Genomic DNA, 25,073 nt, shown 5'->3' with positions numbered 1-25,073 from the left:
TCCAGAGAGACTGAGCCAGTTTTCACTCCCACTGTACCCTCACCTGAGGCTTCCCTGGTGGCTCAGTAGTAAAGAATCTGCCTGCAATGCAGGAGACCAACTGCAATGCAGAAGACGTGGGTTCGATCCCTGGATCAGGAAGAGCCCCTGGAGGAGGAAATAGCAATCCGCTCCAGTATTCCTGCCTGGGAAACCCAATGGGCAGAGGAGCCTGGTGAGCTGCAGTCCATGGGGTTGCAAGAGTCAGACATGACTTAGCAACTAAACCACCACCACCACATGACCTCACCTACATAGAATATTAGTACTTTTAAATATTAGTTAATTTGGTTGGTAAAAAAAAAAATGGTATGGCATTATTGCTTTACTCTTTATTTTTTTGGTTCTTTTAGAGACTGTTGTACAATTTATTTTTTGAATCTAAAAAGTACAGGTCTTTACATTTATTTCTATATACATTATTCCACTCCATTGAGATGCTGAGTCAAAGCTGAGCCAGTGGTGTGTAGTGGCTGCTGAATAAGTCAATGACTGCCTGGCTGCGTTAACAGGAGTACAGTGTGTAGAACAGGGATTGCCAGGTATAAACCAGGTCCCCCTCTATTTCTCCCTGGTCAGAGAGCACATCTGTAGCTTTTCAAGTGTCCAGTTCAGGGTGTCCTGTTTAAGAAGGACATTCACAAACTGTAGCATATTAATTGAGGAAAATGGTGATGGGTAATGGAAAAAGATTAAAGACATAGGGAATACTGAATGCTGAGTAAGCGGGGGAAAAGTTGGGCAGAAGAGCTATATTCAGAAAGGACAAACCTCTCTGTGGCGTCTTTGTCACTCTCCTGTAAGTCTAAAGCTATTCTACCATGAAAAAGTTATTTTTAAAATAATGATGAAGAAAATGGGATTTCCCTGGTGGCTCAGTGGTTAAGACTCTGTGCTTCCACTGCAGGGGCCCAGGTTCGATCCCTGATCTGGGAAGTAAAGATCCCACATGCTGCACAGTACGATCTAAATAAATAAAAATACTTAAAAAAATGATGAAAAAAATAAAATAATGATAGGCTTTAGGTATAAGACAGATTCACTTTATTTGCAGTGACTCCAGAAGCAGAAAAGGGACCAATAGGTACAATTTTAAAGTAATAGATTTTAGATTCATTGGAGAAAAAAATATCTAATTCTTTGCACTGTTGTCTACCCAGTGAGTTCCTCAAAAACCAGTGAAGATACCATCCCTGGAGGTATTCAAGCAAAGACTTGAATTCAGGGTGGCAATCAGGGGCCTTGTATATGGGGTAGAAGTTTGAACTGGCATCAGATAATGCCCAAAGTCTTTTCCCAAGCCAAGATATCATGAGTCTATGAATTTGTGTCCTTGGGGGTATGAACAGAATAGCAGTCAGAATTGAAGGGGTTCAAGCCACCTGGAGCAGGTAAAAGGGCAGATTCCGTCGGTGGATAGGTGACACAGGTCTCTCTCTCTGCAGTACGAGTACCTGCTGAAGCTGAAGATCATGTACACTGTGGGCTACAGCTCCTCCCTGGTGATGCTCCTGGTTGCCCTCAGCATCCTTTGTGCCTTTCGGTAAGAACAGGTACCAGCTCTCCATCTCCGTAGCCTTCCCCAGGCACAGCACTTTGGGTCTCTTTTATCTGCTCAGACCAGAGAAGAGAAGGTCTGGTGGGCCACTTTGTCTTCTCTAGATCTAAAGCTTACCTGTGGCAAAACACTGAAGTTTCTGTGACCTCCTTCATCCCTTCATTCATTTGACATTTACTGAACATCACTAAGAACTTACTGTGCTGGTTGCTTTAAATGTATTATTTCTGATGTTCACACAATATTAAGAGATAGGTATCACCCTCATTTTACAGATATACTAGCCAGACTCATGTTTGCAAGAAACAGAAATCCATCTTAAAACATCTTAAGAAAAGCAAAGGTGACCTGAAGCATTTAACTGACAATTTCAGGGGCATCTGGCTTCAGGTGTGGCTGAATCTAGGTACTCAAAGGTATGTGCAGAACTAGGCTGTCTCCTACCATTGCTTTGCCCTGCATTGGCTTCAGGCAGGCTTTATGCAGGGACAGTAGGGACAACCACCAGCAGCTGCAGAGGCACATTCTACTAGCTCAGAAACACCAGGGCAGGGAGACCCCTTTCTCCATTGGCTGCAATGAAAGTCCTGGGGGAATTCTTATGGGCGAGCAGGCTTGGGTCACGTGCCCAGCCCTGAGCCAATCACCACAGCCAGGTGTGGAGTGCTCTGATTAGTCAGGTCTCTCATGAGGGTGGGAGTGGTGTTGTCTGTACCCAGAGCTGGAATGGGTCCCCCCATATGAAAGCCTGGTCCCTGTAGGGAAGGAGGGGAACAGGTGACAGACTTCTGCCCCTACCGCAAGGGGAACACCTAGGCTCTGGTTGAAAGGCTTGCTCAGCTAGGTCGTGTAGCTGAAAAGAGGCGGAGCCTGGATCTGATTTCTCCCCACAGCCTGTGTACTTTCTGTGCCACATGCCCCCTTCCCCACCCTCCCTTCTAACAATTCTGGGAGCTGCAGGAGGTGGTCGAGGCAGAATCGAATCTCACTCTTATAATCTCAGCTTTTTTTTTTTTTTTTCAATTGCAGCATGAAACAGAGTAGGCTGGCCACTGGGGGCCTGGACTCTCATTCGGAGATTCATAGAGATGTCACGTCCAGTCCCTGGGTTTCCCTGGTGCATGGGGTAGGGGGTGGGGGTGCTGAGCTGAGCCCTCCGGCTCTGCCACCTATGGCCCTGCGCGCTCTCTTTCCAGGAGGCTCCACTGCACCCGCAACTACATCCACGTGCACCTCTTCGTGTCCTTCATCCTGCGCGCCCTGTCCAACTTCATCAAGGATGCCGTGCTCTTCTCCTCCGACGATGCCACCCACTGTGATGCCCACAGGGTAACATGCCCACATGGCCCATGGTGTGGCCAGGCCTGCCTGCTTCCCCCCAACCCCATTCATTGAGCCTGGATTTAATGCCTAGAATCAAAGGGGCCAGCACTGGGGCTGGAATAGGAGGTTCAAGGAGTCCCATGTCCCCACACGTGCAGCCTGGGACTCCTATGAAGGCAGTTTGCTGAGAAGCCAGGGGGGCGACTGTTCAACTCCCAGTGTCCTGGAGTGCATCAGCCTCTCTGGGAATTAGACACATAGCAAGGCTCCTCCTTCCTCTACTCCTGCCAAGTCCCAAATGTAGACAGATGGCCAAGTCTAGAGATGGTTGGGATTGTAGAAAGAAAAAGGTGAGTGCACCCTGGACAGGTCTGCATCTGCATGCCCAGATGTGCAGTGGAACATAATCTCACCCTCTTCCTCCTTCTGAACAAGCAGAGGAGTCTTCATTCATTGCAATATCACTCTGTGTATCAGTTGAGAATCTCTTCCGCTGTACATAACATAATCTCTTCTGCTGTATATACATCAGTGGCTTAAACAGCTGGGGGTTGTGCCCCACAGAAGCAGTCCACAGATGGGCAACCCAGAGGTGGCACAGTGGCTCCTTGCCACAATGAACACAGTCCTTTTACCTTTCTGCTCTGCCAGTTTTGATCCCATGCTTTATACTGCATATTAGCAACTTGACTGCTGCAACCCCACACCTCACATCTATGTTTGAGGCAAAAAGGAGGGAAGTCGAGGTTAAACATTTTTCTCTTTGGGAGGCTTTGGCTTTTCATTTGGAAAAGAATGTGCTTCTCAAGACTGTGTTCACATCTCACTGGCTAGAACTGTGTCATGTGACTACATCTAACTGCAGAGGAAGCTGGGAAGTTCAGTTTTTTACTATCATAGTCTCCATAGTGGAGGCAAGCAAGGGTGAAGGGACTGGAGATAGAGATTGGTTTAATCAGCCCGCCTGTCGCTTCCCACCACTCACATCTGTAATTGCTGATAGTTCTGTTAAGTTTGTATATTGCTTGTAGTTTTTCACACGCATGTGTATGTGCGTGTATTTTCTGACTCAAACTGAGAGGTCCCTCAAGCTGTGCTCCTGTGTGTCAGGGAGATTTCTAGGATGAAAGAAGAGTACCAGCTTGGAGTTAGAAGATTCTGACCCCACCTCATCACTGACCAGTGAAGTCCAGCAATGCCCAGCAGGGAACCTTTTCAGGTTCTTCTTAACTGTAGACTCACCATCCAGCCGTGGGCCATGCCTGGAATAAGATAGGAGACCACAGGCAGGAAGCACACCTGGCCAGCAGGGTGGCCCTGGGCGCTCCCCTGTGGCCGTGACCCTCCTGCACTTTGTCAGCAGCCCTCTGGCCATCCCAGGAGCTGTCATCCCTGAGCTGTCCTCAGGGAAAGACTAGGAAGAGAGGATGAAGGGAAGGGAGACCCTCATAGGGTGCAAGTGGGAGCCGTGAGGGCGTGGAAGCTTCGTGCCCCACAGCCCTGCAGGCATGGCTTCCCGGGATCCTGACAGGGGACACGGCTGTCACCTAAGTCATGGCGGCAGGCAAGGCCACCCTATGGCACCCCCTTGAATGTTTCAAGGTCTGCATTCCAGATGCAGTACAGGCAGGGGTCCTGTGTTCTCTCATCAGTACTGGCTTGTCCCTTCTCCATCTGTTTCTAGGAAACTTAACCAGGAAAGAATTTTATCAACCTTTTGCTCAGCAATCCATTTCCCTCTTTAGGCCTCAGGTTCCTCCTCTAAAAAATGCCCTCATTTGCTGTTGGGAATTGGGCAATATCTGACACAGTTTGACAACTGGCGGCCAGTTCCAGAATTTGAGAGCTGCTCCTGCTGCTGCAGCAGCCCATTGGCTGTGCTGACAGAGCCTGCCGGCCTCTGGACTTGCACTCTAGAGACACTATGAGCCTGGTCTTCTGATAGTGGAAGGCCAGGGGGCATGGCCGTGAGCCCGAGAGATGCTCTCTGTGGCCTGGCTGCCGACTCCTACTGCACCCCTCGTCTCCTGGGGGGAAGCCCAGGATGGCTGGCCTGTGACTCAGCTGCCTCTCCTTGTAGGTGGGCTGTAAGCTGGTCATGGTCTTCTTCCAGTACTGCATCATGGCCAACTACTCCTGGCTGCTGGTGGAAGGCCTCTATCTTCACACGCTCCTTGTCATCTCCTTCTTCTCAGAACGGAAGTGGCTCCAGGGATTTGTGGCCCTCGGATGGGGTATGTTCTCCAGGGTATGGTGACTGTGTGACAGGTGGGAAAGGGCACTGAGGCAATAAGGGCTTGGGTTCCAGTTTCAGCTCCACACTTAGTTAAGTTAGTGAACTTGGGTGCTGGTAGACAAGTTTCTTGATGGTTAACTCTCTGGCCTCGGTTTGTCTGTCAAATGGGAAGTAATAGCTAAAACCTAGGTCCGATTTCTGGCACCCAAAGCCTTTTACGATTTGATACCCCCAACACCTGTTGCCTTATCTTCTCTAGACATTCCATTCACATGTCCTCATTCTCACCTCCTTTCTGTATCGGGTAGGGTGCTTTTAACTGTAGCTATCAGAAAACCTGACTTAGATAGGCTTTAAACTTAAAAGGAATTAATTGGTTCATATAACTGACAAGTCCAGGGATCACCATTCAGGTGAGGCTGAATCCAGCAGCACAACATTATTTCTTTTTGTTTTTCTACTTCACCTCCTGTAACATCAGTGTTATCATTAGGCTGGTGTTCCCAGTGTAACTGTCAGCAGCTTCTGGGCTTTCTCCTGGCTTCATTGCTACATCTAATGAAAGAAAGAGGCTGTGTCCCAGCATTCCAGCAAATACTCAGATTCACTCTGATTGTGTCATACACATCCTTGAACCACTCACAGGGGCCTGAGGGAGTGGAATCCTCTGATTGGCTTAAGCTACTCAGACCACAGAGCTTCTCAAAGGAAATTCAGGATTCAGTCCAGGCAGGAGAAGAAATGGTAGTAAGACAGCCAACTGTAGGTTCCATTGCTTCTCTTCCCCCTTTCCTTTCTGGTCAGTGAAGGTGATAACAACTCCGATGTCTTGCGCACCTACTGTATGCAAGGCATTGAGCTGAGCACTTTAATCATCACAACAACCTCCAGAGGCCTCGTAGGAACCTTGGCTCAGAGACGTGACACAACATGCTCAGCTCGCACTGTGGACAAGAACAGAGTCAAGATTCAAACCAAGGCCTGTCTCTTTGCAAATCCCCTTAACTCTTACTCTGCCACAAACAAACGTCCATCCATCCATCCTTCCAGTCATACACACGTCCATCAACCTGTCCACCTGCCACCCATCCATCCATCCTTCAACTGTTCATTTGATAAACATATGTAAGCTACCCACTGGGTTCTAGACAGAGTCAGATTTCTGTGAGTGACTCACAGGCTTACAGAGGTACTCATGTGTACCAGCCATTAGCTTCATTTACTCTCTTCTTGGTGCCTTTAATTAAGAAGTGTCCCTGCCAGGAATGCCCTCCACTGTCTTTTCTGCTTGTCTAAATCATGTGTAAGGGTTCTGCCTCTATCAGACCCTCAGGGAGGTTGCCTGAACTGCCAGAGTTTGCCAAGCCCTCCTGCTTCTGAACTCTTGACAGTCTGATTAACACATGACCCTTGGCCAGCGGAAGTTTTAGGGCCCTGCTGATCTGGATTTCCACACTGGCCAGTAGTCCCAGAGGGCCTGGGACAAGGGACTTACCTTATACAGCCAACTCTGCCCCAAACATCCCCAATATGGAGCCAGCTCCCTGAGCCTTGACTCCCAGATCTGGCAGAATTTTCCTGAATGAACATGGGCAGTTTCATCATCTATAGTATCAGGATCGTAATTTATTCAGCTTTCTTTGAGCACTTCTTTGTGCTCAGAAGGGCTTACAGAGGTTCCAAAAATAAAACTGATTCCATCACTGAAGGGGTTTGTAGTCTAGCAAGGAGACAAAATTGCACTGTGATAATATCTCCATCACAGATTCTTAGCAGGTTTAATGAGATGAGAACCTTCTTTTCTTCCTCAAATATTTGTTGAGCATCTACCATATGCCAGGCCCTGGGGTTAGAGCCGCACATAAACCAGCACCGGTTCCTTCTCTCCAGGCCTCTTTGCCTGCACAGCCCCAAGGGGACATGAAAGGACTCAGGAAGGTCTAAACTTTTCCAACTGTGAAAGGCTTTTCTCTTGCAAAAGCAGTAGCCCCTGCCTCAGTTTGTCCTTATTTCCTGCTGCAGGCCCCGAGATAAGTTGCTTAAATGAGTATGTGATCAACCATAAATCTTTGCAAAAACTTTTTTTTTTTTCAAATTAGAAAAAAAAAATTACCATAGTCTCATCTATTGAACATTTTCTGGGGTTTCTTTTCAGACTTTTTTATACTCCTAGTTTTTCCCACTTGGTTACAATCATCCTGTATGTAGAATTTTGAATCTTGCCTCTTTCCTTGAACACAGAAGCATGCTCTGTATTCTTTCAAATCTTCAATAAACATTTTTAATACTCTGTGGATGTATATAACCAAATACCTATTTTTTTTTGATGTTAAGATTGTTTCTCATTTTTCACTGGGACAAATAACACAGTGAGGAGTGCTTTTGTGGGCAAAGCACATATGTAATAGAGAATCCTGGAACTGGGACCCCTGAGTCAGAAGGCACAGGCATCTAAAATTTTTAATACTTATCCAGAGCTTTTACTTTTTCAAGGTGGCTGGAATGTCAGTCTGTGCCCAGAAAAGTGTGACACCTCAGGCTTTTGTAGAAGATGAATCAAGCTCCCTCCCACTCACAGAGGGAACTCAAACCAGTGCTCCTCCAGCTGGAGCTGCATTGGAATCATGCAGAGGGCATGTCCACCCACCCGGCCCTGGGCCCCTCCCCCGGCCAGAGTCTTGGTCTGCTGGGCAGGGGTGGAGCCTGAGACTCTGCATTTCTCACTGGGCCCCAGGTGATGCTGACACCCTTGTCCCAAGGGCCACACTTAAAACCATAATTTAAGCAGTTATCAGGTTTTCTAACTTTTCCACTGACTCACTGTTAAAGATGTAAAACAAATAATAATAAACAAGTGGCCCTCAGAGTCCATATTTGCCCAAAGTACCCAGAATTTAGGTAAAGAAGTTTTTTATCAATGTCATACGTGCACTTGGTTTAAAGAATTAAATAGAAGTACAAGTCTAGGACTTCCCTGGTGGCACAGGGATAAGAATCTGCCTGCCAATGTAGGGGACATGGGTTTGACCCCTGGTCTGGGAAGATGCCACAGGCCACGGAGCAGTTAAGCCTGTGTGCCACAACCTCTGAGTCCAAGCTCTGGAGCCCCCAAGCCGCAACTACGGAGCATGTGTGCTGCAACTACGGAAGCCCATGCGCCTAGAACAAGAGAAGGCACCGCCGTGCGAAGCCCTTGCACCACTGCAAAGAGTAGCCCCAGCTCTCTGCAACTCGAGACAGTCTGCACCAAGCAACAAAGACCCAGCACAGCCAAAAATTTAAGAATAAATTAGAATTTTTAAAAAGAGGATAAACTTCCTTAAAAAATAAAATGTCAGCCTAAGACAAAAAAAAAAAGAAAAAAGTGCCCTGAAAAGGCTCGCACTTCTGCCTCTCAGAGGTAATACCTTCCCATTTTTCAGTTCTTCCTCCTGATATTTACTCTCATATTTCTAAACGATATTCTACTATTTCATGATTTGTCCATCTGAGATATTACTGGTTGACTCCTTGTGATGAAAGGGAAGGACATGAAATTCTTCATCTACCACCTCATCTTCCCATTAGAGTTGTTCACATTTGGGGCTGAATCATATTCAGTGTATACATTATTATGTCTATATAAATTTTCCTCATAGCTCAGACGGTAGAGCAACTGCCCGTAATGTAGGAGACCCGGGTTCAGTCCCTGGGTCGGGAAGACCCCCTGGAGAAGGAAATGGCAACCCACTCCAGTATTCTTGCCTGGGAAATCCCATGGACAGAGGAACCTGGTGGGCTACAGTCCATGGGGTTGCAAAGAGTAAAACACGACTGAGCGACTAACACACACACAAATCATATTCAATGTATACATCATTCAGTTCAGTTCAGTTGCTCAGTCATGTCTGACTCTTTGTGACCCCATAGACTACAGCATGCCAGGCCTCCCTGTCCATCACCAACTCCTGGTGTTAACTCAAACTCATGTCCATCGAGTCAGTGATGCCATCCAGCCATCTCATGCTCTGTTGTCCCCTTCTCCTCCTGCTTCAATCTTCCCCAGCATCGGGGTCTTTTCAAATGAGTCAGTTCTTTGCATCAGGTGGCCAAAGTATTAGAATTTCAGCTTCAGCATCAGTCCCTCCAATGACTATTCAGGACTTATTTCCTTTAGTATGGACTGGTATACATCATTATGTCTATATAAATATTGTTCACTACCAAGCCAAGTGGTATAGAATCATTTTACTTCCAATATTTGACTTTTTATGTTTTATGGAGTCATTTTTAAATTTAATTTTTATTTTATATTGGAGTATAGTTGATTTACAGTGTTGCATTAGTTTCAGGTGTACAGCAAAGTGGATCAGCTGTACATATGCATGTATCTACTTTTTTTCAGATTCTTTTCCCATATAGGTTATTACACTGTATTGAATAGAGTTCCCTGCGCTGTACAGCAGGTCCTTGTTGATTGTTTTATATAATGTCATTGTTCAGTTGCTCAGTCATGTCTGACTTTTTGCAACCCCATGGACTGTAGCACGCCAGGCTTCCCTGTCCTTCAGCATCTCCAAGAGCTTTCTCAAACTCATATCCATTGAGTCGGTGATGCCATCCAAGCATCTGGTCCTCTGTCACCCCTTTCTCCTCCTGTCTTCTATCTTTTCCAGCATCAGGGTCTTTTCAAATGAGTCAGCTCTTCGCATTAGGTGGCCAAAGTATTGGAGTTTCAGCTTCAGCATCAGTCCTCCCAGTGAATATTCAGGATTGATTTCCTTTAGGATGAACTGGTTGGATCTCCTTGCAGTCTAAGGAACTCTCAAGAGTCTTCTCCAACACCACGGTTTGAAAGCATCAATTGTGTGGCGCTCAGCCATCTTTATGGTCCAATTCTCACATCCATACATGACTACTGGAAAGACAGACAGTCAGCAAAGTAATGTCTCTGCTTTTTAATATGCTGTCTAGGTTGGTCATAGCTTTTCTTCCAAGGAGCAAGCATTTTTTAATTTCATAGCTGCAGACACCATCTGCAGTGATTTTGGAAAATAAAGTCTGTCACTGTTTTCATTGTTTCCCCATCTATTTGCCATGAAGTGATGGGACTGGATGCCACAATCTTAGTTTTCTAAATGTTGAGTTTTAAGCCAGCTTTTTCACTCTCCTCTTCCATCTTCATTAAGAGGCTCTTTAATTCCTCTTTGTTTTCTGCCATAAGGGTGGTATCATCTGCATATCAGGTTATTGATTTCTTCCTGCAATCTTGATTCCAGCTAGAGCTTCATCCAACCGAGCATTTGCATGATATACTCTGCAAATAAGTTAAACAAGTAGGGTGACAATATATAGTGGTATGTATATGTTAATCCCCAAATTATGGAGTCAATTTTAATTGACTCGTTTTATGTTGCTGTCATTAATTCTCCCAAATTCTCAACAGAACTGGAAAACCATCCAGTGCCAGGTTTCCTATCATCAAAGGCAACAGAATGTAATCTATCAGTCCTATTTGTTTGGTTTATTCCTGCTCTATTAGTGTCCTAGGGCTGCTGTAACAAGTTGCCACTGGCTTAAAACAACAGAAACTTATTCTTTCCCACCGTGGGGACCAGAAGTTCAAAGTCAGGCTTTGGCAGGGCCAGTTCCTTCTAAGGTCTCCGAGGGACAATATGCTCCATGCCTCTGTCCCAGTTTCTGGCAGTCCTTGGTCTTCTTTGCCTGGTAGGAGCGTCACTCCAATTTCTGCCTCCATCTCGACATGGTCTTCTTCCCTTGTGTCTCTCTTTGTGTGGGTCTCAGTGCCTTCTTAAAAAAATAACAGTCATATTGGATTAAGGCCCCTATAAATATGACCTCATCTTAACTAATGACACCTTAAAATACCTTGTTTCCAGGAAAGGAAAAGGTCACACCTAAGGTTCTAAGGATATGAACCTCTGGGGTGGAGGAGGATATGCCATTTAACATAATCTACTAACCCGTGTTCTTTCTAAAGGAGCTTTCTGCCCTCTTGCTCTGTCCTCTGGTCGTTCTGTAGACTCACTCACTCCCTTAACCTTCACGCTGAGTTTTTCTTCATTTCCTCCACAAATCCTATACCTTGACTTCTTGTTTCCCTATCTTTGGTTTACTGTTTGGTTGTGTTGGAGTTCATCCTCTAGTATCTGTCTAACAGAGAATGCATGGAAGGTACATTCTTTTGCACTCCATATCTAAACATATCTTTTTTATTTTAAGTATATTTATTTATTTGGCTGTACCACGTCTTAGTTGTGGCATGTGGGATCCAGTTCCCTGACCAGGGATTGAAGCCTGACCCCTGGATTGGGAGTGAGAGTCTTAGCCCCTGGACCACCAGGGAAGTCCCTAAACATATCTTTGTTCAGCTTTCACACCTAAGTTATAGTTTTCCTGGGCATAGAAATTAGGTTGAAAATTGTTTCCCCAGAATTTTGAAGGTCTTCTATTTTGGCATCTGGTGTTATGGGACTTGCCATGTCATTCTGTTTCCCAAGCTTTTACTCACCTCTCTGTATAAGCTGCAGAATCTTGTCTCTGTCCCCTGTGATTTTTTTTCTTTTTTTCTTACTTTTTGACTGTGCCATGCAGCATGTGGGATCTTAGTTCCTCAACCAGGAATGGCACCTGTACCCCTTGCAGTGTAAGTGCAGAGTCTTTTTTTAAAACCCTTGCCTGAGATTGACATGTACACGCTGCCTTATTTATGTAGCTTTGGCTGTGCTGGGTCTTTGTTGCACACAGGCTTTCTCTAGTTGTGGAGAACTGGGGCTACTCTCTAGCTGCCATCCGCAGGCTTCTCGTCGTGGTGGTGTCTCTTGTTGTGGAGCACAGGTTCTAGGCACACGAGCTTCAGTAGCTTCATTAGCTCTGGGCTTGAGGGCCCTCGAGTGTGCAGGCTTCAGTAGTTGTGGCTCTCGGGGTCTAGAGCACATGCTCAGTTTGCAGCTCTCAGGCTTAGTTGCTCCTCAGCACGTGGAATCTTTCTGGACCAGGGAATCAAACCCAGGTCCCCTGCATTGGCAGGCGATTCTTATCCACTGCACCACCAGGAAAGTCTGGAAGCATGGAGTCTTAATCTCTGGACTGTCAGGGAAGTCCTGGTCCCTTGCGTTTTGAAATGTCATAGGAATGTGCCCCCATGCAAGTTTGTTTTCATCCTTTTTGCTGCTGAGTGGCGGTCCTTTCATCTGGAGACTCACATATGTCATTTCTTGGACAGTCTTCCTACACTGTCCCTTTGATCTTTTTTCCCTCTCTGGTTTTAATCCTCTCTTTCTGAAACTTTTAATCAGATGGTTCACATCCTGGAATTGACTTCTAATTTTCTCCTTTCTTTCCTCCTATTAATACTTTTCATTCCACACTTTGTGTTCTGGGCAGTTCCTGGTCTTTATCTTCTAGGCAATCTATGGAATTTTTTAAAGTCTTGATCATCATATATTTAGTTTCCAAGCCCTCTTCCTTGTTCTCTGAATGCTCCCTGTTTTCAGCATCCTGTTTGTGTCTTGTAGAGGTAATCTTCCCTCTGATCTCTCTGATGATATTCCTTAGAACTGTTTTGCTCAAGTTCCTCCTGTAGCCTGTATGGTCTATTTCCTCTGAGTTCCTTTTCTCTGCTTGTTTTGGTCTTTGTCTTTTATGTAATCAGCCTTCCTCAGATGTTGGTGACCTTGACCATTCATAATTAAGAATGAGTCACTTCAGTGTTGACTGAAGCCTGTCTGTGTGTGTGTGTGTCTGTGTGGGGTGGTGGTGGTGCTTGGGGGTTGGGTCACATCTCTCATGGGAGACTGGGCTGGAAATGGCCACTGTGTTGGGGTCCTCAGCATGGCTATCTACAGACCCTTTTTCTAAGGCTGTTTGCTTCCTCCAGGGAGGAACCCTTTCATCTCCCACCTGGGGTGGAGGTTGGAGGGCTGGAGCAGCGTAGAATCCTGGCTGCTGGAGGTCTGAAAACTGAGCAGCCTAGGGGTGGGGCTCTTCTCAGTTAGGGGATAGATCGGCATGTCCATTAGAAATAGAATCTGAGTTATATTTTATATAACTTAAAGTTTTTCAGTAACCACAGTAAACACAGTGAAAAGAAACTAGTTTCAATAATTAGTGAAATTCAATAGTATGTGTTATGTAACCCAATATAACCAAAATATCAACCTTTTAATGTATGATTTAAAAAATTGTTAATAACATATTTTACATTCTTTTATTCATGCCAGATCTTCCACATCTGCTATCTTGTGCTTCTGGCACATCTCATTTGAGAGCAGCCACGTAGCAAGGGCTCGGAAGCCACACGTGGTGAGAGACGGCAGTACTGGGCAGCACAGGCATAGCTCAGCTGAGAGCCCCTCCCACCCTCTGCTCAGTTGCCCCCAAGAATTCATTTCTGTCAGAGATGAGCAGCTGACTATTTGGCTGTGGGAGGGTGGTTCTGACCACCTGGAGTGGTTACCTGCCTCCTGTCCAGACTTCCAAACCATCCTGCTGCCCACCCCCAGGCGCAGAACAAGTGCCTTCTCAGAGGCACCCCCTGTGCAGCACTCTTGCTTCAGCTTTCTCTGCTCCGGGACACCAGTCAGTTACTGCTCCTCTGCCAGCTACCAGCCTCCTAAGCGTGTTGACATCTCTCATCTGCTCTACCCTCCTTTTCCATTCTTTGGGCTTATAGGCTTGTAGCATTTTAATTTTTTACTATCATTTTGTAGGGGTGTCAGTGAGAAACAGATAAATGTGTAACTTCAACTTAATGTGTTCAACTAGAAGTCAGGAAATGTTCTTGTATTTTGTCTTTAAAGTTCTTGTGTATTACAAGTCTCTAGTCTAAAATCTATTTTTGTTTAAATGATGTCGATAGGTTACATTATCAGTCAAATGGCTAAAGTTCTTACAAATCAATATTTGAATAGAACTGATTGTTCTCCTGTGGTCTTGAATCCCCTCCCCAAATATCCCAGTTTGATAAAGGGCCTGCACCAGTGGCCTCCACAAGGTCAGGGTCCCCTCCCTTCTCCCCTGCAGCAGTCCTTCAGAGTCTGGCCCAAGTCTGGCCCAAGGAGACCCCTGCCCTGAAGTGGCCTTCAGGATATGTCTGATCCTGCGTCAGTTCCCAAGGATTCCTTGGCCCCGTTGAAGCATGAGGCTGCACATTTACACAGGATGGCAAGGGGGTTTCCATGGCAACTAGACCTCAGCATCTGCTCACTATCTGGCCTAGAGTCACTGATTGTCCTGTTTCTCATAAGGGTGTGGAAAACTGAGTCATCTCCCTTCTGCCCACCCTCCCCCTTTATTTTTAACCCTCAGGTTCCCCAGCCATCTTTGTTGCTTCGTGGGCTGTCACCAGGTACTTTCTGGAAGATGTCGGGTAAGCTGTTGGATGGAGAGGTAACAAGAGTATATTTTATATGGTTCAGTTCTTTCAATAGGATGGACCCTTCTCTGAAGCTGTTATCTAGGAGAGGCCTGTGTCTCAGACCCGGAGCCACAGGTGGGTTCTCTGCCATGCAGGCCGCTGAGTGCCCAGCTCTCCTGGATGTGTGTTTGCAGACATGCTGAGCCACCCTCCTACTGCCCGATCAGCTCTGTGCTTGGGTCAGGTGCCTGACGAGAGTTGTGCTGCTCAGGGAGGAAGCTCTAAGGACCAACCTAGCTTTTCTCTTCCTGGCAGCTCCCTCCTCCACTCCTCCCGACATGGGATGTGTGAGTCCTACAGACTCAGGAGAGCAGGAGGGGAGAAGCAGCTTTCAAATGCCCGATGGGTGCAAAGAGATCTAGTCTCATTCTCTAAAGATTTGGCTTAGGGACAGGGTGAGCCTGGGGGCTACTGTGAGTGGGCTCATGGATGGAAAGCTTGAAAGAAGCTGGGGAGGTGGTGAGGCAGCATGGCCCCATGGGAGGCCATGTTTCATCCACGTAATGACACAGCCAGGCCATGGCGGATGAGGTGTAGAAGTGTCTTGCTGTCCAAATTCAGTCTAAAATAATCCTTTTAATTGAATTAATTCCCTTTTAAAAAAAAATCTGGATTTTTAATTTCTCTAGAACAAATGGAAAGTTCTGTCAACATTCCCTAGGTCCCCTGTGGCAAAATGAGCTGGGCAGAGTTGTGGCCACCTTAGACCAAGCGCAGTCTGTCTATTTGCTAAGTCCCCCCATTCCCCCAGGGCATGATGTCCCCAGAGCTGAGGTCACATGACACTCACCCAGACACTTCATTCCCTGACACTTCACCTGCCTGGCTGCTGTTGGCCACCATGCTCCCCAAGGATCTTGACCATGCACTTGGCTCTGGGGTCCAGAATCTTCCATCTCAGATCTGTGTGCTTTTGCTCCCTAGACACTCACTGGGCTTGCCTGGAGCCTGGATGCTCCCCAGCCCTGGCAGTGCTCTTGGCAGCAGAAGACAGTCAGTCCTAAGGGTGTTAAGCCCACAGTCTCCAGGGGGCAGGACCACAACGTAGTCCTTCCTGCAAAGGGCACCTCTGAGAACAGATCTCTTCTAGTCAGCCCAGTTCCCCACTACTAGTGATGCCTGGCTGTCCTTCCCTAGGTGCTGGGACATCAATGCCAATGCGTCCATCTGGTGGGTCATCCGAGGGCCTGTGATCCTCTCCATCCTGGTAAGTAGCTAGCCCCCCTGATCTGGGCTCCAATGGGAGAGACCAGAACAGTGACAGGCTTGCGGGGTGGAGGGCCTTGGCAAGGCCAGCATTGCTGCCTCCAGGTGTGTGGAGGAATAAACCAGAGTTTCCAGAGGCTGGGCAGCAGCAGGAGGGTCTGGGAGCCCTGCCTCCAGAGACTGCCAGAGGGGAGGGGAGCGAGGCCAGAGCAAAAGTTTGCCTTGGCCTTGTCCACTGGGAGCAGCTTCAGTGTACCAAGCAGAGCTCCTTACCCGGAGTGGCTGGCTCGGGTCACTTGAGATTCTGCCTCCACTGGTTCAGATGGTTGGATCTTGATCATTTTTCTAATCATTCTCTGGTTGAACTGGGAAGACTCACTGAGCCAGAATCACGGAGGGGCTAGCACCTGGGGAAAGCCAAGGCTGCTGTGGTCTTGTCCTCTGTGGTGATGTGCCGGGGCAGGAGGGCAGGCCTGAAGGGGTGGCCTCAGGGGCGAGATTGAGGAGTGACTCTTAGACAGGGCAGTTCAGGGTGTCTCAACCTTTGCTCTCCTGTCACCTGGGAGCCTTTAAAAAAAATACCAATAGCAGAGATTCAGGCTCTCCTTGTCCTGGGGAGGGGCCTGGGCACTCAGCTTGGTTTTAAGTTCCCAGGTGATTCTGCTCTGCAGTCCAGAGCCCTGTAGCTAAGCCTGTGGGTGTGGCTAAGGATAAGGAAGATCCACGAGGTGGGGAGGGCGCCGTGGGGCAGCCCTTTTCCTAAGTAATATGCACAGTCTCAGAAGGATGCCAAGACTACAGAACCAGGTGACAGGAAGTGCCCTTCCTAGGCTCACAGGAGGGTCAGACTGGGCAGCAACCCCCTCTTCCACTAACTGGCTGGCTTGCCTTGCGTGTCTGGTTGAAGGGGCCATCCCATAACCCATTTTCCTTTTTTTTCTTTTTTCAAAAATAGTAGAATTGGGGGGTGGGGGGAATAGTAAAATTTGGGACTTCCCTCGTGGTCCAGTGGTTAAGACTTGGCGCTCCAAATGCAGGGGTCAATCCCTGGTCGAGGAATTGAATATCCTGCATGCTGCATGGTGTTGCCAAAAAACAAACAAACAGAAAAGAGTAGAATTTTACACCATCCTCCCTATTATCTCAACTCACAACAGGAGAGCTAGAAATTGTAGAGAAATCTGAGTAGCAGCCACAGTTCAGTTCAGTTCAGTCGCTCAGTCGTGTCCGACTCTTTGCGACCCCATGAATCGCAGCACGCCAGGCCTCCCTGTTCATTACCATCTCCCGGAGTTCACTCAGACTCATGTCCATCGAGTCAGTGATGCCATCCAGCCTTCTCCTCCTGCCCCCAATCCCTCCCAGCATCAGAGTCTTTTCCAATGAGTCAACTCTTTGCGTGAGGTGGCCAAAGTATTGGAGTTTCAGCTTTAGCATCATTCCTTCCAAAGAAATCCCAGGGCTGATCTCCTTCCGAATGGACTGGTTGGATCTCCTTGCAGTCCAAGGGACTCTCAAGAGTCTTCTCCAACACTACAGTTCAAAAGCATCAACTCTGCAGCACTCAGCCTTCTTCACAGTCCAACTCTCACATCCATACATGACCACTGGAAAAACAGCCTTGACTAGACAGACCTTAGTCGGCAAAGTAATGTCTCTGCTTTTGAATATGCTATCTAGGTTGGTCATAACTTTTCTTCCACGGAGTAAGTGTCTTTTAATTTCATGGCTGCAGTCACCATCTGCAGTGATTCTGGAGCCCCCAAAAATAAAGTCTGACACTGTTTCCACTGTTTCCCCATCTATTTCCCATGAAGTGATGGGACCGGATGCCATGATCTTCGTTTTCTGAATGTTGAGCTTTAGGCCAACTTTTTCGCTCAGGAGAGCATAATGACTTCTCCCTATTTCTGCTTCTCTTAGAGGGTGTGAAGGTCATTCATTAATTTGGAACCACTCAGGGTAGGAGTTAGGGTTAGAAACGCAGTGACTGATATGGTCGGAATGCACAGTTATCACCAGTACAGAGGGTGTCTAGTGCTTTAAACACAACTTTATTTTTGCTGCCCTGAGACATTGCTACCCAAAGTTACTTTATGTTAATAAATAAATAATTTGATTATAATTTTGATTAGGCCAACTTTAGCATAGTGTTTTCTAATCTGACTAAATTAAAATTTAAGGGATAGTGAAGGATATTAAGCTTTCATTTCCTATTATAGTCTTAATACACTGAAAACTGTATACTGAAATCTGCTATTATTTATCAAAAGTTGTTTTTTGCCAGCTTGTCACATTTAAATAATTTCTGAACATTTTTTATTAGCATAATAATATGCCAGAAAAATATTGACTATTCTATCACTAATTATGTTATACAAAGAATGTACTTGTTTTATGTTAAATCAAAACATTCTTACTTCTAAAATAATAGTAATACAATTTATATAAAAATGGAAAAATACAAAATGTATTTTTAAAAAGGGACTAAAATCACCCATATTTGTAGCACCTAGATGGACATTATGATGCTGTGCTTTTCTGTCCTGCAATTTTCTTTGAGTGCAGGTACTTTTTCAAAATGCTTATTACAGTTTTGTGTCCTAGTTTGTTTTTTTTTCCTTAGCAGTAGATGTAAGCTTTCCAATGCCACTTGAAATTATTTGATCAACTGCTGTGCTATAGCTGCTAAATACTGAGCCAGTTTCCTTGCTATAATTCTGGAACTTTGACAGGCCAGTCCGGGAAAGCCCCAGGGCCCAGGCTGATTTCATGAGACTGTGGTCTCTCTAGTGATTGAGGATATTGGTGGGCGAAGGGGCACTCCTGATGCCAAGTATCTCTCTCTCAGCCTGTCACGGGGCCCAGAATTCCTCTATTTAAGATTTATTCTTGAGATAGTTAAATTTTTCCCTTTCGCTTTCAAATGCTTCCTATTAAATACAACTCAAAGAGCCTTTGTTAGTTTATACCATGCTTAGAGCAAGATGCACAAAGAGTGAGCTGAGAAGTGTTCTGACCAGGGGTGCTGAGCTGGGGTCCTAGACATGCCACTAATCCTGTGTCTTCTGGCAAGCGGCCCTAGGCCTCCAGGCTACTCGTCTGAAAATGAGGGTGCCCGCCCAGTCAGTTCCACTGATCCTGCTTCTGCAAAATGATTCTGGAGCTGGTGGGTGAGGGGAGGAGAGAGGGTGCTATATGGGCAGCCTCGTAGTGTGGCTGGCACTGGGCACTGGAATGGGGGAAAGGATGTGGTCCCTGTCCTTTAGAAAGGCAGGATTGAATCGGCAGTTAATGGACACACGTGGATGCTTGCACTTGGCCCCTTGAAGTATTTCAAGTGCCCTTACAAGTAGCATCATCCCTAACTACAATAAATCAGGAAAAGGAGGTGTTCAGAAGGCTTCCTGGAGCTGGTGATTGAGCTGCAGAGCAACTGTAAGTCTCTGAAGCAGTGATTCTCAAAATGTGGTCCCTAACCTGGCAGTTTCACCAGGGAGCTTGTTAAGAATGCAAATTCCCCTGTGGTCTGGTGGTTAGGACTCCAGGCCTTCATTGCCGAGGGCCTGGTCTCTGGTAGGAGAACTAAGATTCTGCAAGCTGCAGCTAAAAGAAAGAAAGGAAGAAGCAGCAAATTAAACCATAAATGTTGGGGGTGGAGCCTGGCAATCTGCACCTTAAACTTTGAGAACCTCTGCTTATAAAGCCTTTGCTACTTGGGCGTAGTCCAAGGTCCAGCTTTGGCATTCATTCCCTGGAAAGTGAAAATGAAGTCGCTCAGTCGTGTCCGACTCTTTGCGACCCCGTGGACTGTAGCCTACCAGGCTCCTCCGTCCATGGGATTTTCCAGGCAAGAATACTGGAGTGGGTTGCCATTTCCTTCTCCAGGGGGCATCTTCCCGATCCAGCGATCCAGGGATTGAACCCGGGTTTCCCGCTTTGCAGGTAGACACTTTAACCTCTCAGCCACCAGGGAAGCCCCTAGAGCTTGCTAGAAATGCTGAATCTCAGGCCTGCATTTTAATAAGATTCCAAAACATTCCAATTGTGAGTGATCCACCCTGCAACTGAGCAGACCTCAGAGCTCCTGCAGCCCAGGAGTAGAGGCTGAGCCATGGAAGACTGTGTGTTTCTCCAGGACTGGGTGTGCTGGAGGGCGTGATGTGCCGTCTTGCTGTGGCTGAACTGCCTTCCCTGCCTGGGGCTGGAGCCAGGAGAGGTAGCTGGAAAGCAGATCATCTTTAGCCTCACCTCTGTCTTGTGTTTTACAGATTAATTTCATCCTTTTTATAAACATTCTAAGAATCCTGATGAGAAAACTTAGAACTCAAGAAACAGGAGGACATGAAGTGAACCATTATAAGTAAGTGGAAGGCAAAGACAGGCACTCAGTCAGTCAGCAGGCATTTACAGAACACCTACTGTTTACCCAGCTGGTGCTCGATACTGTTAGAGGTAGAGGAGGAGGAAGAACTGGGACCTCATCCCAGGGAGTTTACAGTGGGGTGGAGGGAAGGAGGAGTGGGTCCTTTCCTCTCCATAGAACTGCCCTGGAGGTGGGGAGAAAAGAAATCTAAGCAGGACCCCTGTAGGCAGATATCTAACCCTTGGGATGAGGCTAGGGAGTCAGGGGCCCAAATTCAAGTTTTTATGGGGACAGTGGCCGTCCTTATCTGTGGGTTTTGCAACCAAGGATTCAACCAACCTTGGATTGCAGATTGCAAATATTTGGGGGAAAAAATCCAAATCAAAACATTTTCATTGTGTGAGGTATTATAAGTAATCTAGAGATTATTTAAATATATGGGGACATGTGCATAGATTTAAGCAAATACCCCATTTCATATAAGCGACTTGAGCATCCAAGGATTTCATTGTCCGCAGAGGGTCTGGAGCCAATCCCCATGGGTGCTAAGGGTCGACTGTGTATTTTCCAGCTTTCACTAGACTTTCACCAGATTTTCAAGATAATGTGATTCAAAAATACTTTAAAATCATTGAGATGGTCAAGAAAGATGCTATATTAGTCTGCTCAGGCTGCATAGCAAGACACCACTAAAGTGGTGACTTAAGTGGTTGAGTTAAGAAAGAGAAACTTAATTTCTCACTATTCTGCAGGCTAGAAGCCTAGGAATAAGGTGTTGGCAGATTTGAATTCTCCGGAGGCCTCACTCCTTGGCTTGTATACAGCCACTTTCTTGATGGGTCCTCACATGACCTTTTCTCTATACATGTGCAATCCCCATATCTCTTCTTAAAAGGACACCAGTTGATTAGACTACAGTCCCACCCTGATGGCCTCATTTAAACTTAATCACCTCTTCATAGTCCCTATTTGCATATACAGTCACATTCTGAGGTAGTAGGGGTTAGTTAGAGCTTCTACTTAAAATTATATTTTGTGGGGAGGGGGATACAGTTCAGCCCATGACGACTGTTAAAGGCAAATCAGTATCCACCAGGGGCTTTCTCTGTGATGTTCTGGGTTCTCAGAATCTGGCAGAGGCCTGGATGACTTGGTGACAGATTTTCCTAGGGTATCTTTAGAGCAGTGGCTCTGAAGTAGGGTCATGCTGGGGTCAAGAATAAAGTTGCCAGATAAAATACAGGATACCCAGTTTAATCCGAGACTTGTATAAATAGCTAATAGTTTTTTTGGTACCTACACCAAAAAAACCCCCCACAAAACTATCTGCTGTTTATCTGAAATTCAAATTGAACTGGGCATCCTGTATTTTTGTTTGCTAAATTTGGCAACCTACCCTGGGAAGAAAACAAAAGAGCTTCTCCTTACAGATATTCATTAACCAACAAATGAGAATGGTGGCTTTGCTAATAATATGTTAGACAGTGTGTGATATCTTAATAGTAACATATGCACATATGTTATAACGTAATTCCTGTGGCTATGGGTTCAACGCATTTTACTGATAAGGTTGCATAATCCAAGAGTTTGGAGAGTGAATCCAGGTACTGGGTATGTGGGAGCTGGAGATTTTCCAAAATGAAAGCTAAATAAACAAGCAGTGGGGACACCGTGGCAGAGCGTCCTGTAGTCAGGCAAGATGGGGGTGCTTGTGGGTGTGGGGTTCCCCGAGACTGCAGTGCCTCTTTGCCCCCAGGCGTCTGGCCAAGTCCACCCTCCTGCTGATCCCCCTCTTCGGAATCCACTACATCATCTTCGCCTTCTCCCCAGAGGATGCCATGGAGATCCAGCTGTTTTTTGAACTGGCCCTTGGCTCATTCCAGGTAAGCTCCAGGGGCAGCAACTTTAAGATGAAAGGAGGCATTCTTTCTCCTTAGGCCAAAACCCAGATCTTCCCGAAGGTAGAGGAGTGCCTCATCTGGCAGAGACCCAAGAGAGGCAGGGGCAGGGCCTCACTGTGCTGTGTGACCCTCAGAGGGTCCCACGTTCCCCACCAGTCACGTGTCATATGGGGTGGGAGATGCAACTCAGGAGAGAGAGACTGACTCCCGGGAGGACAGAAGCGAATGTAGCTCTGCTGCACTAGACCACACAGCTCTCAGCAGTTAGAAACAACGCGAGCAGTGAGGCCTTGAGCTGAGCCATCGAGGGGTGGAGGGGGGCAAGATGAGCCAAGCGGGAGAGGAGGGTGGGGTGGAAGGCTGTTTAGAAGAATATCCTCATCTACACACTGGGAAGTCCATAAAAACGCCCCGAGCTGAAAAATCCAGAAGGAACCGCATCAGCACATTATGCAGAATCAGTCAGGAGAGTTCCAAGTCTGAGGAACAGGAAACACAGGCAAGGAGGTCAGGAGGCTACTGTTTTTTTCTTTTCTTTCTTTTCGTTTTGGTGACAAGAGACATTTGACTCTTTGAAACAAATTACATACACAATTTACTAAAAATAAAAACCAACTTTAAAAAAAGGGGGAAAAGGGGAGAGGAGAAACGACCTACCTACTAATTCAACAAGATGTTGTAGTTAAAAAGTATAGTAAACCTATCTGGCCAGAAGAAACTTTTAACATGAATCCCAAACTTCACAATGTTATTTGTTTATTTACTCATAACTATCTCCTTCCAAAAATAATGATGTAGCTTTCAGAGAAAACATAACAAAGGACAAAAAATAAGCAGATGAGGGATCAGTGAATAAAGAAAATAAAGCCAAAACTGAGTTCATACACAGAAACAAGTTTGATGCAGTTCTGTAAAGAGGGGAGAAGTGTGTCATAAATTTTGGTCTGGAGCTTCCCAGTAGCCAAAGCAAAGACAGGAACACTCTGTTTCAAGACTTAGATGTAAGCAGCCTGGTTCCCAGGGAAAGCCTAGGATTATAGTTTTGGGGCCTGAGAGAAATCTCTCTCTGTGGGCTTTTCTGAGGAAGCCAGCTTGTCATCAACACACAGCCCATCCACAGAGACTTCCTCACCTGGGCAGGCCTTGGCCTCAGGGTGAGGCTGGGTGCCTCCCTCATTCCTGGAGTTCTGTTCGGAACAGGGTGTGCCCAGAGTCATCTCCCCCTGTCCTGCTCAGGTTCCAGGGAAGACACATCAAGAACGCATTCCTGAGTGGGGTCTGGCCCTACCCCATGCCTGCAGACCCCACCCCAGGGCTGTCCCTGATGCACTCTTCTGAGCCTGTTCTCTGCCCAAAGACTCTCGCCAGCACCCCAGACCCCTGGAGACTTAGTCTCTGTGTATAATCATGAGCTTTTTCTCTGGATTAGGAAGTTTCCGTGTAACATGGGGGAAAGTTGGGCTCACCATGGCCCTTTTATCAGGTGGGCGGGGCTGTCCAAAGATGGGTGGAAGGTCTTGACCCAGCTGACAGAAGTGGGTAGTGACCCCGATGAGACCCAGGACAGCATAGATGAGGACTTCCTGTCTCTGGAACTAGGCTTGTGGCTAGGGCTGCAGACTACACCCAATGGAAGGCCATTTAGCTCCTCTCTGGGGACGTGCTTATTAAGAGAAAACTGAAAGCACTTTCCTAAATGTTCCCATAGGAATGTTTTAGTTCAATTCAGTTCAGTCGCTCAGTCATGTCCGACTATTTGTGACCCCATGGACTGCAGCATGCCAGGCTTCCCTGTCTATCACCAACTCCCAGAGCTTACTCAAACTCATGTCTATTGAGTCGGTGATCCCATCCAAACATCTCATCCTCTGTCATCCCCTTCTCCTCCTGCTTCAACCTTTTCCAGCATCAGGGTCTTTTCCAATGAGTCAGTTCTTCACATCGGGTGGCCAATGTCTTAGAATTTCAGCTTCAGCATCAGTCCTTCCAATGAAAATTCAGGACTGATTTCCTTTAGGATTGACTGGTTGGATCTCCTTGCAGTCCAAGGGACTCTCAAGAGTCTTCTCCAACACCACAGTTCAAAAACATCAATTCTTCGGTGCTCAGCTTTCTTTATAGTCCAACTCTCACAGCCATACATGACTACTGGAAAAACCATAGCTCTGACTAGACGGACCTTTGTTGGAAAAGTAATGTCTCTGCTTTTTAATATGCTCTCTAGGTTGGTCATAGCTTTTTTTCCAAGGAGCAAGCGTCTTTTAATTTCATGGCTGCGGTCACCAGCTGCAGTGATTTTGGATCCCCCCAAAATAAAGTCTGTCACTGTTTTCACTGTTTCCCCACCTATTTGCCATGAAATGATGGGACAGGATGCCATGATTTCAGTTTTCTGAATATTGAGTTTTAAGCCAACTTTTAAACTCTCTGCTTTCACTTTCATCAAGAGGCTGTTTAGTTCTTCTTCGCTTTCTGCCAAAAGGGTGGTGTCATCTGCGTATCTGAGGTTATTGATGTTTTTCCTGGAAATCTTGATTCCAACTTGTGCTTTATTCCAGCCCATAGGAATGTTTACGAAGAAAAAAAAAGATCTTTAAGGGTTTTTTTTTAAAAAAGAACCATTGTTCAAATACAAACATATATATCATTTATTATATTTTATACATACATATAGTGATATAATAAATATTTTTAAAATTCTGTATTATGGAAATTTTTTCCATATACAAAAGTCAAACGAGCAATATAATGAACCTGCGTATAGCCCTTACCCTTCTGTGACCTGTCCTATTTCACCTCCATCTACTCCCCATCTCTCATCATTTTAAGTAAACTCAAGCCATCATGTTATTTCAAATGTAAACATTTTAGTATATACTTTCTGAAAGACAAGAACTTAAAGGACACACGCAGAACCACAATACCATTATCACTGTCATATATTTCTAAAGACTGAAGTTTATTAGGGGCTTCCCTGGTGGCTGACAGTAAAAAATCCACCTGTAGTACACATCTGGGTTCCTTAC

At 46.2% G+C, this 25,073-nt stretch overlaps 1 protein-coding gene across 1 annotated transcript in view; it reads left to right on the top strand.

Moving 5' to 3' along the window:
- The window catches only part of SCTR (secretin receptor), a 69,942-nt gene that overhangs the window by 41,133 nt on the left and 3,736 nt on the right, over positions 1-25,073 (top strand). The window contains exons 5-11 of the mRNA XM_052635762.1: positions 1,485-1,582; positions 2,794-2,926; positions 5,001-5,154; positions 14,466-14,526; positions 15,712-15,781; positions 20,052-20,143; positions 21,903-22,029. Of these exons, the coding sequence (XP_052491722.1) occupies positions 1,485-1,582; positions 2,794-2,926; positions 5,001-5,154; positions 14,466-14,526; positions 15,712-15,781; positions 20,052-20,143; positions 21,903-22,029 (735 nt within the window). The remainder of the gene's footprint in view (positions 1-1,484; positions 1,583-2,793; positions 2,927-5,000; positions 5,155-14,465; positions 14,527-15,711; positions 15,782-20,051; positions 20,144-21,902; positions 22,030-25,073) is intronic.

The sequence above is a fragment of the Budorcas taxicolor genome, chromosome 2, assembly GCF_023091745.1.
Source record: "Budorcas taxicolor isolate Tak-1 chromosome 2, Takin1.1, whole genome shotgun sequence".
In the NCBI taxonomy this organism is placed as follows: Eukaryota; Metazoa; Chordata; class Mammalia; order Artiodactyla; family Bovidae; genus Budorcas; species Budorcas taxicolor.
Note: the sequence above shows the minus strand (reverse complement) of the source record. Positions and strands in the feature narration are given on the sequence as shown.